General features: G+C 43.5%; 1 protein-coding gene across 1 annotated transcript in view; it reads left to right on the top strand.

The window, feature by feature from the left end:
• The window catches only part of SCUBE1 (signal peptide, CUB domain and EGF like domain containing 1), a 233,593-nt gene that overhangs the window by 170,396 nt on the left and 47,219 nt on the right, over nt 1-15,978 (top strand). The window contains exon 8 of the mRNA XM_044679293.1: nt 3,114-3,230. Within this exon, the coding sequence (XP_044535228.1) occupies nt 3,114-3,230 (117 nt within the window). The remainder of the gene's footprint in view (nt 1-3,113; nt 3,231-15,978) is intronic.

Raw genomic sequence — 15,978 nt, 5'->3', positions numbered from 1 at the left:
ACAAAAAAATTGGAAAATGAGGGAATGTCCTTCGACTGGGGAATGGCTGAACAAATTGTGGTATCTGTTGGTGATGGAATACTATTGTGCTCAAAGGAATAATAAACTGGAGGAATTCCATGTGAACTGGAACAACCTCCAGGAATTGGTACAGAGTGAAAGGAGCAGAGCCAGGAGAACACTGTGGGAGCAGAAACACAGAAGAAAAACAACTGCTTGAACTGAGCTGATGGGGATATTACTGGGGATGTAGACACTAAACGATAATTCTCGTCCAACTATCAATAATATGGAATTAGGTCTTAATCAACGATACATGTAAAAGCCAGTGGAACTGTGTGTTGGCTACAGAGGTGGGGGGTGGGGATGGGGTTTGGGGAGAGGGAAAGAACATGAAACATGTAACTATGGGAAAATATTCAAAATAAAAATAAATTCTATTGCCCCAAACAGAAATGTCCATGTAAGTCTACAGGGAGTACGTAAGAGCCTATCCTGAACGTGTCTCAGTTGTTCTTGCTCTCAGAAAGAAATGACTTTGTTTCATCTGTATATATGTTCTTCCCCCCATCAGAATGTAAGCTCCTTGAGGGCAGGGACTGTTCAGTGTTTTATATTTGTATTCGCAGTTCCTAGAATTTATAGATGCTTAATGTATTAATGCTTAATAGATGCTCCACATCTAAGTGGAGGAATCATAGGCTCATACCCAGAGAGCTGGAAGGCCCTGAAAACACCATCAAGTCCAATCCTGTCACTGTACAGATAATGAAGCTGAGCCCTGGGGCTAATAGGTAATGGGTGGCCAGGACCACACAGGATGTAAGCATCAAAGGTGGGATTTGAATCTGATGCTTTAAGACCCAAGTCAAAGCTCTTTCTATCCTACCGTACAAAGACAACAAATATTTCTTAAGCACCTACTCTATGCAGAGTCTACACTGGGTGGGGAAGGGAGAGGGAGATATGTAAAATTTGGCTAAGACATAGATAAGAGATTGATTAGGGAAAGTTTCCTGGAAGAGGCAATATTTAAGCTGGTCTTTAATGGGTAAGGATGATTTAAAGGGCAGAGTGAAAGTAGGAAGGCATTCCAAGATGGTAGCAGGGTTGTGAACATAGAAGCAGAGACCTGGAGGTTATAATCAAAAGGACATGTGGAAGGGGGCACCTAGGTGACTCAGTGGACAGAGGTTTGGCTTAGAGATAGGAGGTCCTGGGTTCAAATTTGGCCTCAAATACTTCTTAGCTGACCCTGGGCAAGTCACTTAATTTCCATTGCTTAGCCCTTACTGCTCTTCTGAGTAATGATTCTATAAAGGAAGATAAGAGTTTAAAAAAAAAAAAAGGATGGAGAAACAGGAAGTCGACCAGCTTAAATAGAAAGCTCAAAGATAAGCAGGTTGCATTTTAGAGCTAAAAGTCATCTAGTCTGCTTTCCTATTTTACAGTCAGGGAAACTAAGGCCTGGGGAGGCAATTTGGTCAAGCTAACTCAGTGGTAGCAAAAGTTCTGAATGCCAAGTGAAATAGTCACATGATTTAGGGGGAGTGAATACAATATTTACAGGCTTTTCTTCACAATAACTCTGGGAAGAGGCAGACACAGCATGTACCCTTATCACCATTTGTGGAAGAGGGTAATGAAGTCTAGAGAGATAGGGATTTGCTCATGTTTCTAGTGAGCCAACAGCAGAACCAAGATTCAAATCCAACCCTCCTGCTACCCTCTCTCTACTAGAACATGTGATGGGGAAGAGCTGAAGATTTATTGGTAGAGAGGTCACCAGATGGAGGAATCTAGTCCTTGAAGGTTTCTTTTAGGAGTTAAGTTCTCCCTCTTCACTCTCCTGACCCTGACTCTTTTCCAGAACTCACAAAGAAATGTAGAGGGGAAGACCTTCAGGGCAGTGCTCAAACTTACATTTCATATTAACCCATCCTTGTCTATTTTGATATGTGCAGGAATCTGGGCAAGCTGGTAGCTATTTTTAGGCCTATCAAGCTTTCTGCAGGCTTCTTGACACTGTCACAGATCCCCAGGTAGATGCAAATTTTCTATGGTCACCAGCATCTGCCTAACAAATAAACATGTTTGGGGCTTCCTGCAACAAAACAGAACTAAAGAGGGAAAAAAAAACCAACTAAAAATAAATCCCCCTGGCATCCTCCCCATTCTGCTCTATTGCGGATCAAAGAGAGAAAAGCCATATATTTAGTTACAGTCTGTCTTTGATATGCCTGGGGAATGTACACACCTAATTAGCCATAATAGCACCATCCAGAGAAGAGGAGATGGGGAAAGGAGATGAAGGTTTGTTTGGGGGGTTAGTAGCTCTCTCCCCCACAGGCCGTTATTGGGAGGCTGGGCCATTCCTGGCCTCCAGCCTGAGCCAAGAGAGTTTCTACACTGACCCACTCTGCCTGTGGCAAGCCCTGGGAAATTTCAGTATCACAGCCTAGAATGGGGTTCAGTGACCTTGCTTATACCCTCCCCCACCTACTTCCAGTTCCTTTCAATTTGCAGAAAAGCTCGAAGTGGACAAAACCCAGATGCCTTTTGCTTGTAGCTCAGTGAGAAAAGATCAGGCCTGTAGACTCTTGTCAAAGTGATGTATGTAGCTTATTTCCCATTAACTCTTTCATGGCTTCCAGTATTTTCCTTCTCCTCCACCCCAAATTCCCTCTCGACCTCTCTTTGTTAGAAATCCAAAGCTGTGATTCTTCACTGTTCCTGGACTCAATGAGAGTTTTCCAGAAGGACATCTTGACTCTAACTCTGTGCTCTAACAAGGAAAGGGTTTGCCTTTAGGCCCTATGCCACCTAGGCTAACTAAACTAGAAGGCACACTCACCCAGGGCACCAGTTGGGGCTCCTTTCATGGGGGAGGCAGTTCAGCTGCTTTGGGCAAAATTAGTTTCCTATGCTTGGATATCCTTAAGCAAAGGCTGGATGACCAAGCAGCTGTTAAGGATTCTACAGAGAGAATTCCTGGTTAGGCGCAGGCTGGACTAGATGCTCCTTGAGATCCCTTCTAACGCTTAAGATTCTGTGATTCTGGAACAACCGGCTTGGCTTAGATATTGACTATTCTCTTCACTCTGCTCCCACAGAAACATGTGCCGTCAACAATGGAGGTTGTGACCGGACCTGTAAGGATACAGCCACCGGAGTCCGCTGCAGCTGCCCAGTGGGCTTTACCCTGCAGCCAGATGGGAAGACATGCAAAGGTAAGCCAGAGTTGCTTAGCAATGGTCTTGACATCTGGATTCTTGCATCTTCCAGCCAAAGAAGTGAAGAAGAGGAGGCATTGCCGAGACATAATTTCAGCCAGAGAAACGTGGAATTTGGGTGTCTGGGAGTCTATGTAGTATTTCTATTGGAAACAGAAATAAATGGAAGGCCATTGAATCATAATCATGAAAGGAGTAAGGAAGCAAGGCAGGCAGTTAGCCAGCAAACACATTAAAGGCATGCTAGGTGCCAGGCATTTGGGCTAAGCCCTGGGAATACAAACAGAAACACAAAGGTAGTCTTTGCCCTCAAGGAGATTATGCTCTGATGGGGAAGACAAGGAACTAAAGGGTGAGGGTGCAGGGGAAGGGATCTGACACATGCTAGAAAAAAGCCCGAGATGTGAGAATGAGTAAGCAGTGCAGCCTGAAGGGGCAATGAAGATCTATTTGGCCTGGGCTTCTTTCTTAAGCTGGAGGTTCCAAAGGAACCAGCCAATCAGAAGGTGAAGCCTCGAGGTGCAGAGGTGAGAAAGTGAGAAGTAGTTCAAGGTAGAAGCTTCCAAGAGGAAGTGGTTTCTATGATATGGTACCATAAGAGAAAGTTCTGGGAATATGAGTCAGTAGTGCAGCCTGGAGAGGCCTGAAGAAATCTGGTCTGGATATCATTTTTAGTTAAGGAAATAAGAAAGGAAGATGGTCCATGGATCAATCAGTGTGAGTGGAAATATAAAGGAATGAGATGGTCTGTATAGCAATGGGATTAGAAAAGCAGAAGGCAGGATGGTTCTTGTGTCTAATTGTATTCCATATGGAAAAATGAGAGAATAAGATGGTTTGGTTTTCATTACTGTAGAAATATATACCATTTCAATTGGTGGGGGAAAAAAAAGAAAAAAAAAACCTCCATGATTATTGCATTTGGAACAATGTGAGAGTGGAATCAATCAATCCATCAACAAGCATTTGGTACTGACCATGAGGCAGGCATGATGCTAGGACTTCTGATATAAAGACGAATAGTAAAACAAACCCTGTTCCTGGGAGCTTCTACTCTAATGATCTATTACTGCTACTGGGGTGAGCAGAAGTGACCCACATCCTGCCCAATCTTGATTCCTTTCTCTAGGAAATGAAGGGGTTGTTCACTTGCGCCTCCCCCCCACCCCACTGCTTAGCCCTTAACCACTCTTCTGCCTTGGAACCAATACACAGTATTGATTCTAAGATGGAAGGGGAGGGTTTTTTCAATTTTTTTTGTATTAAAAAAATTAAAGAAAATGAAGGGTTTGGACTAGATGATCTCTCAGTTCCTTTCTAGCTCTAAATCCTATTATCTTTCCCCCACCTGCAAATAGTACCAGGTGAATATAGGGTTGGTAGAATGGGAAGAGAGCTGGGCATGGAGTTGGAAGGTTTGAGTTCAAATGTGGTCTCTAGCATTTATTAGTTACATTATGATGACCAAGTCTGAGCCTCAGTTTCTCTCTCATGTGCAAAACAAGAGTGATAAAGAACAATATAAACAGGAGCAATTATCATGAAATAATGATGACAGGATTATTGTCCATGTTTCTAAGTAGCTTCTGATATGCAGCCAAGTTATATTTTTCTAAAATTTTATTTATATCACATTTTTAGATCACCTACAGTTCCCAGTGAGATCACAAGATCACAGACCTAGAGTCGGCAGGGACCTTAGAGTCTAACTTCCTTCATTTTACAGATGACAAAACTGAGGTTCTGTGCTTTGCCAGTCACAGCTCAGAATGCTTCCAGAGGGAGAGAGGAAAGTGGGATAGGAAAAGACAAACAAGCTAAGATACATGGAAGGGAGGAAGAATTTAGAGCATATAATATCTGAACTGGAAAATACTTAGATCATAGTTTTGAGCTAGAAAAGACCCAAGAACATAGAATGGTAGAGGACTGGCAGAAACCTTTGTCGTTCAGTCATTTCAGTCATATCCGACTCTTAGTGACCCCTTTCAGGACTTTCTTGGCAAAGAAACTGGAGTAGTTTGCCATTACCTCCTCCTGACTCCAAGCCTAGATAAATAATTCAGTTTTTTTAACTATCTGCCTGCATGTTTGCAGCGATTCGAGGGTTTTTACTACATTATTTACCAGGGTGCAAAACTCTGACTACCAAAAATCGTAATTTCACAACCTTATTTTTCTTTTTTCTCTGTCTCTCTGTCTCCCTTCCTCCTCTCTCCCTCTCTTTCCCTTTCTCTCTCTTCTTTTGGTTGCCTCCTCCCCAGTTTCCTTTACTTTACACCACTTTTTACTCCTGAGTTGAGATTGAAGAAGGCAGAGCAGTCCCCACTAGAGAATTTAGATATTTTACTTGTCTTTGGTATAGTTTCAGTTACTAAACACCAAGAAGACAACTCCCTTGATTTTCAGCTGCTGCTTTATAATTCTGTTCCCACCACGCCTATAATGTTTTACCTGCTAATAACATTAAGCAGGAATGCACCTTGGGTCACAAAGCTCTTTTGCATCCATCATCCTATTTGATCTTCACTCACAGTAACCCAGTGAAGTAGGCAGTACAATGATCATTCTGCCCACTTTACAGATGAGGGAGCCAAGGCTTAGTTTTGGTATTTTGTCCAAAGTCATTCAGTGATAGAACTAGCCAATCGGTCAAGGTACTAAGCACTGGGGATACAACAAAAGTCAAAAGCAGGATCCCTTCCCTCAAAGCGCTCCCATTCCAGTGGAAGAGACAGTCTGCATCGAACTCTGTACACACATGCCATCTACAGTATAACTGTGTGGAGATCTCAGAGGAAAGGCACTAGGAAGATGACAGCAAGACTGTGAGCCTGGATGACTGGGAGGATGGCAATGCCCTTCACAATAATAGTAAAGCTAGGAAGAGGGGAGATTTGGGTAGAGTGCTTTGGACCCACCGAGCTCAAGATGTCTGAGGGATATTAGCCAACAATAATGAAGCCCGACTGGATAAGGATGGGCAAACCAAGTTGAGGCTCACTTGAATAGAGAGGACACTGAACCTTCAAAATGGACACCGGGAACTCAGGAAAGTTTGTGCTCATTCTACGCCACCATGAGAGTTATCCAAGGTCATACAGGGAGTGAATGAGATGGAAATTTGAAGATAAAGCCATCACCGAGTGTAAAAGACTCCTTGGATTGTGGGCTAGGACCCCTGGTAATAATCGCAAAGGCCTGGTCTTCCGACTTCAAATCCAGAAATGTTTGCAAATCTCAAAGGAAAAGCCATCCATTGCTCTCATTTTAAAGGTTCTATTCTTAGAGAATGAAATCAGTGTTACAGAACAAGTTGCTGGTGAGGTAAGGCTGGGGAATGTTTCTGAAGAGGATAGATGACAGGTGTTTTGAAATGCTAAGGTTGAAAAACTGAGGGTAAAGCATGAGAGCCAGACTGTTGGGGATTTGTTCTACCCATATCATTGGAGGGGAGCTGGAGGGCACTTTAGTACATCCCCAAACAGGATTTGCCCTAAGCACTCCACCTTTATTGTTAAATAGGAATCTTACTGTATAACTCTTTAATCCTGGAATCTTTCTGTTCTTTGGGAAGAGTTTTTGATGTCCGAGGAGTGTTGTTTTCTGCTTAATTGGTTCTCTTGAGAATGATGAAAAGGTTGGAAATTCGGCATTCCTTAACTAATCCCAAATGTTTGATTCAAGTCCTGTTTTGGATCAGTGCCATGGAAAGAGAGGAATCACTGTAGTGCACTGGAAAGAGTAAAGGGGAGAGAGTCAGGAGACCTGGATGCCAAAAGAAACCCAGCTCCTTACTCTCTGACCTCAAGAAAGCCCTCTTCCTCCCTGAGTCTCAGGCTCCATCTCTGTAAAAGAAGTTCTCTGAGGTGTCTTCCACCTCTTGTGTTCTAGATTCCACATTCCAGTCTTTCCCTAGCTCAGGCTTGCATATTCTCTGTCTTTAGCTCCCTTCTGAATATTCTACTCTGCATGAAAACCTACAATCTCTTCAAATTCTAACCATCCATGGTTTAGACTTTTAGAGTCTTCATTTCTACCTCTCTGCCATCCATCCCCATGTAGGTCAGTCATTATTCATCACCTCAATTTTGACGACAGCAATTGCCGTCTAATGCTCTCCAATCTAGATGACAGCCCGTGGCCAAAATGTCCTTCCTAGAGCATGTGTCTAACCAGCTCAAGAAGCTCCGGGCCCTCTGGTCTCTAGAGTCCAATACAAATTCCTGTTTGGCATTTAAAGCCCTTTTTCAGGTGGTGCTCATCTATCTTACTGGACAGTTCACATTTCTCCCTTTTACACCCTCTACAATCCAGACTCTTCCTCACATAGGACATTCTGTCTCTGTATCTGCACATATTCTCTCCCATGCCTGGAAGAGATTCTCTCCTCTATTCTGACTCTTCGAATCCTGAGGGTCCTTTGACCCTCAGCTCAAGGGCTATCACCTTCATGGAGCCTTCCTGAGCCTACCCCCAATTCCTTAGTACCTTCTAATCTTGTAAATAGTACCTGGCCCCAAAGTCTTAAGCCTTAATAAGCTTAAAACCACACTCAACCTTTTGGGACATTCTTTGTATCTACGTCTATGTTTGTTTGCTGTTTCCCCTCAAAGAAATATAAATTACTTAACAGAGAGGCCATTTCATCCCCGTCTTTCTATCCCCGGTTTGTTCATTACAGTGCTTAATATATGCTAGCTGATGGGGCATCTGGGTAGCTCAGTGGATGGAGAGCCAGGCCTAGAGACGGGAGGTCCTAGGTTCAAATCTGACCTCAGACACTTCCCAGCTGTGTGACCCTGGGCAAGTCACTTGACCCCCATTGCCTACCCTTACCAATCTTCCACCTATAAGTCAATACACAGCAGAAGTTAAGGGTTTAAAAAACAAAGACAAAAACAAAACAAAACAAAAAAATATATATATATTATATATATATATATATATGCTAGCTGATTGAGGGACAAGGACATCTTCATAATTCCAGTGAGAGATGCTGAGGGCTTGAACTGAACTGATGGTGGCATGAAGAGTGGAAGTGGAACTGATCCTTGACAATGGATTGACTTTTGGGGTACAGGGAGGCCGGAAAGATCCCCAAACCACTCTAAGGTTTTAAGTCTGGCTGATCCTTGAGATCATGGTGATGCTGTTCACAGAAATCGAGAAATCAAGAAGAGGGGCAGAGTTGAGGGGAAGCTATCATTTCTGATTTGGGTATACTGAGTTGGGGGCATCAGCAGGCCATTCAGGAGGAGAAGTAGAGATTCAGGGCTTCAGCTTAGGGAAGAGATTAGAATTTGATGAGATTACTAAGAGAAAATGCCTAGAGAAAAAGGAAGTCAGCCTAAGATAGCTTTAAGGGGACTGGTCTGAAGCATCACCAGAAATGCCTTGCATGTCTTAGTGCTATAACTGAATAAATGAATGCACAGATAAAAAGTTTGCTCTAATCCAAGCTAGCCTTCTCCTCGTTAGGAGTCACAAAAGTCCCTAAAATGTTCTCATTTCATCTGGAGTGCAACACACACATAGACATTTCTGGATGCACAGAACTCCATTCAAGTCTTATGGCTTTTTGTGGCATAGGGGAGCTTCCAAGGGCTCTGCCATCAGAACATGAGGCTGGCGGGTCTTACTAAGCTAAAAAAGATGTCAAGGATGGACACAGGGATGGATTGTATTTTCCATCTGAGGCCTGGGCCAACTAGCTGACCGCAAGGAAAGCCCGTTATCAGGTTGGCCACCAAGCAAGGAGGACTTTTTGGCCCCAGCAAATCATAAGAGCCAACTAAAAGGTGTGCAAAGGTTGGGGTCTAAATAAGTGAAATGTACTCACCCACATAAATCAACCTAGGTTATTACGGATTATTAAATTGCGCAAATACATGTCTACGTGCATTCCCATACTTGTAAACAGCTGTTTCCCCGAACACTTGGAGAAGAGTGGTATTCTGGTCAATCAAATGTTCTTATTAATAATCGCCATGTATACTGTTCACAGGTGAACAATCATCAAAAAAATTAAAGTATCACAGTTATACTGAGCAGGCTTTGATTTTGTGTTCTGATGAGTCAGAAAGTACATAGGATGCTGTGGCATATGAGGGTCAGCATTCAGATTAAGACATATAGTGAAAGGGCAGCTAGGTTGCTCAGTGGTTAGAATGTCAGGCTCAGAGATGGAAGGTCCTGGGTTCAAATTTGACCTCAGATACATATTAGCTGTGTGACCCTAGGCAAGTCATTTGAGCCCAATTACTTAGCCCTTGCTGCTCTTCTGCCTTGAAACCAATACGTAGTATTGATTCTAAAACAGAAGGTAAGGGTTTTTTTTAAAGTATAGTGAAGAAGAGACTGACAATTTGGTCTTTGAGAGGTTCTTAAGGTTCTAGGAAAAAAAAAGAGAGATCACAGGATCCCAAGCTAAAAGTACTATCAGAGGCTTCCAGATCCAACCTATTCATTTTATTAGATAAGGGAGACAGCTTATCTTACAGCCAGCAAATGACATGGCCAGAATTTGAACTAAGGTCTTTAGAATCCAAATCCAAATATCTCTGGAGGAAGTGGAGAGGGAAGGAGGGGTATAATTTCATTTCTAGTAAGGAACCTCTGCATGCACACTAGCGAGCACTAGCTCTCCAATTCATAGTCTAAAGAATATAAAGTGAGACACTAAAACGTTAGTGTCTTGACTTGCCCAACACAAGGTCATGCAGTCACTATGGCCGGCATGGGGCTTGTTCTTCCTGTGTGAAGCCTCTCACACATCTCTCCCGCCTCTCCTTAAAGGACCTTCACTTTTATTCTCCCACTACTTTTTTCAAACACATTAGAGAAGCAGAGTTTTAAAATGAATGACTGGTATCTGCTTTCCTTCTAAGGTGCAGTTCTATGCCTTTTATTCCTCCTCTCCCTTTATCCTGAGACCTGGCAGCTCTTTTCCATGCTGCCACTTTCTCCCATGGCTTACATATATGCTGACTTCCCATCTAGTCAATCCTAGGCCTTGTTCTCCCTTGTTCTCAGTCCTCATCAGAATGTCTTCTCAAGTTGCTCAAAGCCTTTCCCTAGATTCTAAATAATCCGGTGTGGTGAGTGGACCATTTTTTAGCTATTCAGGGTAAATTTGAAAGTTGCCCCATAAAGGGTTCTCTTAGATCAATAAATAATTAAAATGTGGACGGGCTTGAATAAAAAGAAAACAAATCCAGCCCACCCCAAGCAGCCTTATGATCCTATCATGGTCTGTGCTACGTGTAAGAGACTAGACTCATCGCTGGGGACACAAAGAAAAAATATCAATGACATACTCCCTACTCGCAAGGATTTTATATTCTTTTGGCAGACCCACTCACCCAAAGAGGACAAAAAGGTTAAGCAAAGTAGTAACTTTTTTTTCCAAATAGGCATAACTTTTGATGAGTCTTTCCTCTCCAAAAAGAATTATTATCACTGAATGAGACTGTCAAAGAGCTCAGTCAGCAGTAAGTGCCACCAACCACTCTCTCTATTTGTCCCTCACAGAGCCTGGCACATATACTAGCAGTGTGGCTTGTCCCACAAGGGCCAAGGACAATGTCTGTCCTTGGTTCACTCGGCCCTATGGCTCACTTGCCCCCCAGAATCCATAATATTTTAAAAACAGACCCCAGACTCTGAGGCTCAGCTCATCTCCCTGTGACACAGCAGAAGGAGTCTGGACCTGAAATCACATGAGACCCAATTTAGTTTGAATTCTACCTCTGGTCACCTCTTAGCTCCAAAGCAAGTCCCTTCACCTCTCACATGCCTTAATTTCATCAGTAAAAGAGGCTCATAATTCTAGTAGTCGACCCCCCCAAGGCTTTTGGTTTGAGGTTCAAATGACATCATATATGTAAAGTGTTTTGCAACTTGTAAATGCCACATAAACGCCCGCCATCACAACAGTTTCAGGGAGGTCATCGATGGTGGCAGAATGTTGGCTTACTGCTCTATGTAGATAGCTCGCTGCTGCTCTTTTCTAAGTGACCATTGTTGCCTATTGGTGGGGAAACTCCAATTCCTCCCTTTCCCATCCCCACAGTGAAGAACAAATAGGACCTACATGTAAGATGTGACTTCAAAGCAAGAGATGGTGGGGTGTGTGTGTGTGTGTGTGTGTGTGTGTGTGTGTATTTTTAACGACATCATTGCAAAACAACCCCAGTGATGACTGAGACCTTTAGGAGATTTTGCTTTCCATCCAACTCCAGGAATACCTATTAAATATCTCTTCTGTGTAAGGTCCTGAGCTCCTAACTGGGAGATGCACGGAGACCATTTCTTATCTCTAGCAGCTCACAGTTCAAGGAGGGATGGGGCATATGCAGAGATTAAGTATCCTGAGTGCAGACTAGACCAGGGCAAGATGCCCTTTCAGTGTAGAAGGTTGGAAAAGTCTTCCTGGAGAGTGGAACGCCTGAGCCGAATCCTGAAGGAGAAAAAGGTTTCCAGAGGTAGAGACCAAGTGGAAGTGGAGACCAGGCATGGGAATGGACAGAAGCTGGAGATGATTGAACAAGATAGAGGAATGAATAATGATCCAGTTTCACTAGTGCTTGATGTTCTGGACAGAAAGCACTGGGAAATAAGGCTGGGAAAGTAAGCAAGATCCTAGGTTTTTATAAGTGACAAGGTTTGGGAAACTCTACACTGGGAACAAATCTTCATTCCTGGGAGCAGATTTGATTTTGGAAAACAGTCAAAAGGCATGTAAGACCCAAGTTTAGGGAATAAGCTGGGAAGGGAGCACGTGGGCATGTTTGTTTAAAGGCACACTGCTGCAGCACCTTCACACCTAACAGTAAGAGTTCCCGTTTCCAAAGATTTACAGCTTACAAGAGCATTTCTCTCCAAACAGCCCTGTAACCTTGGCATCATGATGTCAATTTTACAGACGAGGAACCAGGCTCAGAGAGGTCATCTGGTCAGGAAGTGAATACAGGTTTCTTCTCTGCATCTGTCCCTTTCTCCTTCACATCTAGTCACAAAGGCAAGAGACAGCCAGAAGATTGTTTTTGCCAGCCACCTCCCCCCCCCCATCCCTCCTTCCTCTCCCTGCCCCCACCTCTGTGTCTTTTGCCTTCCAAACGGGGCATTTTATTAACTGCTCTGCTCAGTAAAAGTGCTTCTTAACCTTCTGCCACCAGGCTAAGCCCAAACTCGCTCCATTTGGGTTATGGGATTGGCTGGAGTTTACGCAAACATACTTCAGTGAGGCTGTCTCATCGCCATGGCTACCCAGGCAGCCATATCCAGGATTCTCCAATACTGGGCACTGAGGGCTCTACAGAGACCTCCCAGGCCAGGGGGAAGGATGGGAAGATGTGGGTGTCTCAGAAACTTTCAGCAGCGCTGGGAAATCTCAGGTAAAGAAAAAAGAGATCCCCTGGATTCTTGAATCAATCCTAGCCCTCACATATCTGTGGGAATGGGGTTAGCAGTCTCAGTATCAGAAAACCCAGACCATGAGCCTCCTACTTATGTAACTAGCCTTGGCAAAGAGTCCTTCTGACTGATCCTCGTGATCCTACCAGACTAGTTACTCGTGGAACTTTCATAGAGCTGGAAGTCCTGGAAGAGAGTCTGGGGGATGGAAATCCATGTGTTTAGAATAGGACAGCGTTTAGATGGAATCTAGCCCCCTCTTGCCTTTCCAGTCTTCTTACACCTTATTTCCTGACACATTCTTCAGTCTTGTGACACCAATCACCTTCCATCTCTCCCCTCTGTGCATTTTCTCTGGTTGTCCCCCATGCCTGGAATGCTCTCATTCTTTTCAATTCCACCTACTGACTTCCCTGGCTTCCCTTAAGCCTCACCTAAAATTCCATCTTTTACTGGAAGCCTTCCCCAAACCCTCTTCATTCTAGTGCTTTTCCTCTCTTAATTATTTCCTATTTATCCTGTATATCCATTTGCTTGTTGTCTCTTCTATTAGATTGTGAGCTCCTTGAGGTCAAAAACTGTCTTTTTTTTAAACCCTCACCTTCCATCTTAGAATCAATACTGTGATTTAGTTCCAAGGCAGAAGGGTGGTAAGGCTAGGCAACGAGGGTAAACTTGCCCAGGGTCACACAGCTAGGAAGTGTCCGAGGCCAGATTTGAACCCAGGGCCTCCCATCTCTAGGGCTGCCTCTCAATCTACTCAGCTATCCAGCTGTCCCTAAGAACTGTCCTTTGCTTCTTTTTTGTATTTCTGGCACTTAGCACAGTGCTGGCATATTGTAGGTACTTAATAAATGTATGAATTTATATCTCTATATGTGTGTGTGTGTGTATAAATATATCCCCTATTCCTTCCATGAGGTAGGCAGGATAAGCAATATTTTTCTCATTTTACAGAAGAGACATTGAAATCCAGATAGGGAAAGGGACTTGATCAAGGTCCTATGGCTAATTAGTAGCAAGACCAAATTCCAAGGCTCTAAGCCCTTTAGGATTTAGATCAGGAAAGGACCTCAGTGACATCTAGTTTGCCCTCCTCATTATACAGATAAAGAAACCGAGGTCCCAAAACCCATTACCTGACTTAGCCAAGATCATACAAGTTGAAGTAACCAGAATTAGACATAACAGAGAACTCCAGATTTTGAGATCTGGAAGGAAATGTCAGCAAACCCCTCATCAAATCCATACAGAAAGGAATATATACTATAACAAAACTATAAGCAGTTGTTCAGCCACCACTGGAAGACCTTCAAGAAGGGGAGCCAACCACTCTTCCAGGAATAGTTCTAACTATTAGGAAGGTCTTCCTGACTGACATCCAGCCTAGGTCTGCCTCTTTGGAACTTTCCAGCAGGGTTTCTGGTTCTCCCTTCTGGGGTCAAATATAGCAAGTCTCATCCCTCATTTCTTTTCTCAGGTTTTCTTATACCTCTTTTATTTGATTTTTAAAATCCTTTTTTGAGCTCTTCCATTAATTCTTTTGGACATGAGAGCAGTTCATGTTTTTCTTGGAGGCTTTGAATGCAGCAATATTGACTTTGTTGTCTTCTTCTGAATTTGTGTTTTGGTCTTCACTGTCACCAAAATAACTTTCTGGGTTGAGTTTCTTTTTTTGTTGTTTGTTCATTTTCCAGTATTTTTCTTTTCTTTTAGTTTAGCCCTGTCCCAAGCTTCAAGGTCTTTGTGTAGCTGCCTTCAGAGTTGGCTCTGGGAATCTCTCTGCTTCCAGTTCTTCCGAAGTGGTATGATGTAAGGAGACATGTGTTTAATACACTCCAGGCCTGAGGGGAACCATACACAATTTTTTCTGCTTTGGAACTATGACTAGGGTCCCCTGCTCCCCTGTGGCCACATGTAGAGTCCCTGAGAACCCACCCCAGAACTGTTTCCTGGATCTGTGTATGGGCAGTGCAGCAGGAGTCGCTCACCCAGAACCAGCAAAGAGACCCCTGTGATATAACTTTCTGAGGTCAGTTAACTGACCCCACTTACTGTCTGTGACCGAGAGCTCTGGAAGCCTCTGCTGCTGCTTCAGCTGTTCCTAATGCCTGTTGCTGCAGTGGGGCCTACCTTGGTGCATTCTTTGAGGTCCACCCCCACCCCCAGTGTATTAGATCCCTCATGCTGGCCTTCTAAGTTATTTTAGTCTAAAAAATTACTTCATTTCATCTTTTGTGGGTTATGCTGCTCTAGAATTTATTCTGAGGTGTTATATCATCATTTTTTGGAGTTTTTGGTAGAGATCTGATGGGTCTGTGTACCCTCTCCACCATCTTGGCTCAGTCCCTTTAATGGTTTTCAAATGAGCTTATCATTTAAGCCAGGGTTGCCCTAAATTTCCTGATCTCTCCATGTTATTTATTTAAACCCCTATCTTCTGTCTTAGAATCAATTCTGTGTATTGGTTCCAAGGTAGAAGAGTGGTAAGGGCTAAGCAAGGAAGGTTCAATGACTTGCCCAGGGTCACACAGCTGTGTCTGAGGCCACATTTGAACCCAGGACCTCCCATCTCTAGGCCTGGCTCTCTATCTAATAAGCCACCTAGCTGCCCCATCCCACAATTCTCTTTCTGAGGACAGTCTTCTTGCAGCTTTTAAAAATAAATCTTTACTTTCTGTCTTAGAATTCATACAAATATCAGTTCTAAGACAGAAGAGCAGTAAGGGATAGTCAATAGAGATTAAGTGACTTGCCCTGAGTAACACTGCTATATTTGTCTGAGGCCAGACCTGAACCCAGGTCCTCCCTACTGTAGACCTGTTGCTCTAACCCCTAAGGCACCTTGCTGTCCCTGTGAAGCAGCTTCTGAAACACTGGCAGCCTTTGGTCACTTTCATTTCCTGATGCCAAATCATATTTTTAACATCATTTTTGATACAGTGGAAAGAATGCTGACTTTGTAGATAGAGGACCTGAATTCAAATCTGTATCTGATGTTTCCTACTTGACCCTGAGCAAGTCACTCAACCTCCATGTGCCTCAGTTCTCTCCTCTATTAAACAGTGGGTTGGGACGTAGACGGCCTCTAGAGTCCTTTGCAGGCCTAAATTGATGACTATATGACCCATTCTCCCGCATGGCCAACTTTGCATTGAATTCATTACATATCACTAACTACTTCTGGCCAGGGTCGCCATCATCTTCCCCTGCTGCTCCTATCTGCCCCTGATTCTGAGCCATGAGCTGTAGGATGGAGGGAGGGAGGGGGGAAGAGAGAGATGGAGAGACAGAGAGAGAGAGAGAGAGAGAGAGAGAGAGAGAGAGA

Source organism: Gracilinanus agilis, chromosome 5 (genome assembly GCF_016433145.1).
Source record: "Gracilinanus agilis isolate LMUSP501 chromosome 5, AgileGrace, whole genome shotgun sequence".
NCBI lineage: Eukaryota > Metazoa > Chordata > Mammalia > Didelphimorphia > Didelphidae > Gracilinanus > Gracilinanus agilis.
Note: the sequence above shows the minus strand (reverse complement) of the source record. Positions and strands in the feature narration are given on the sequence as shown.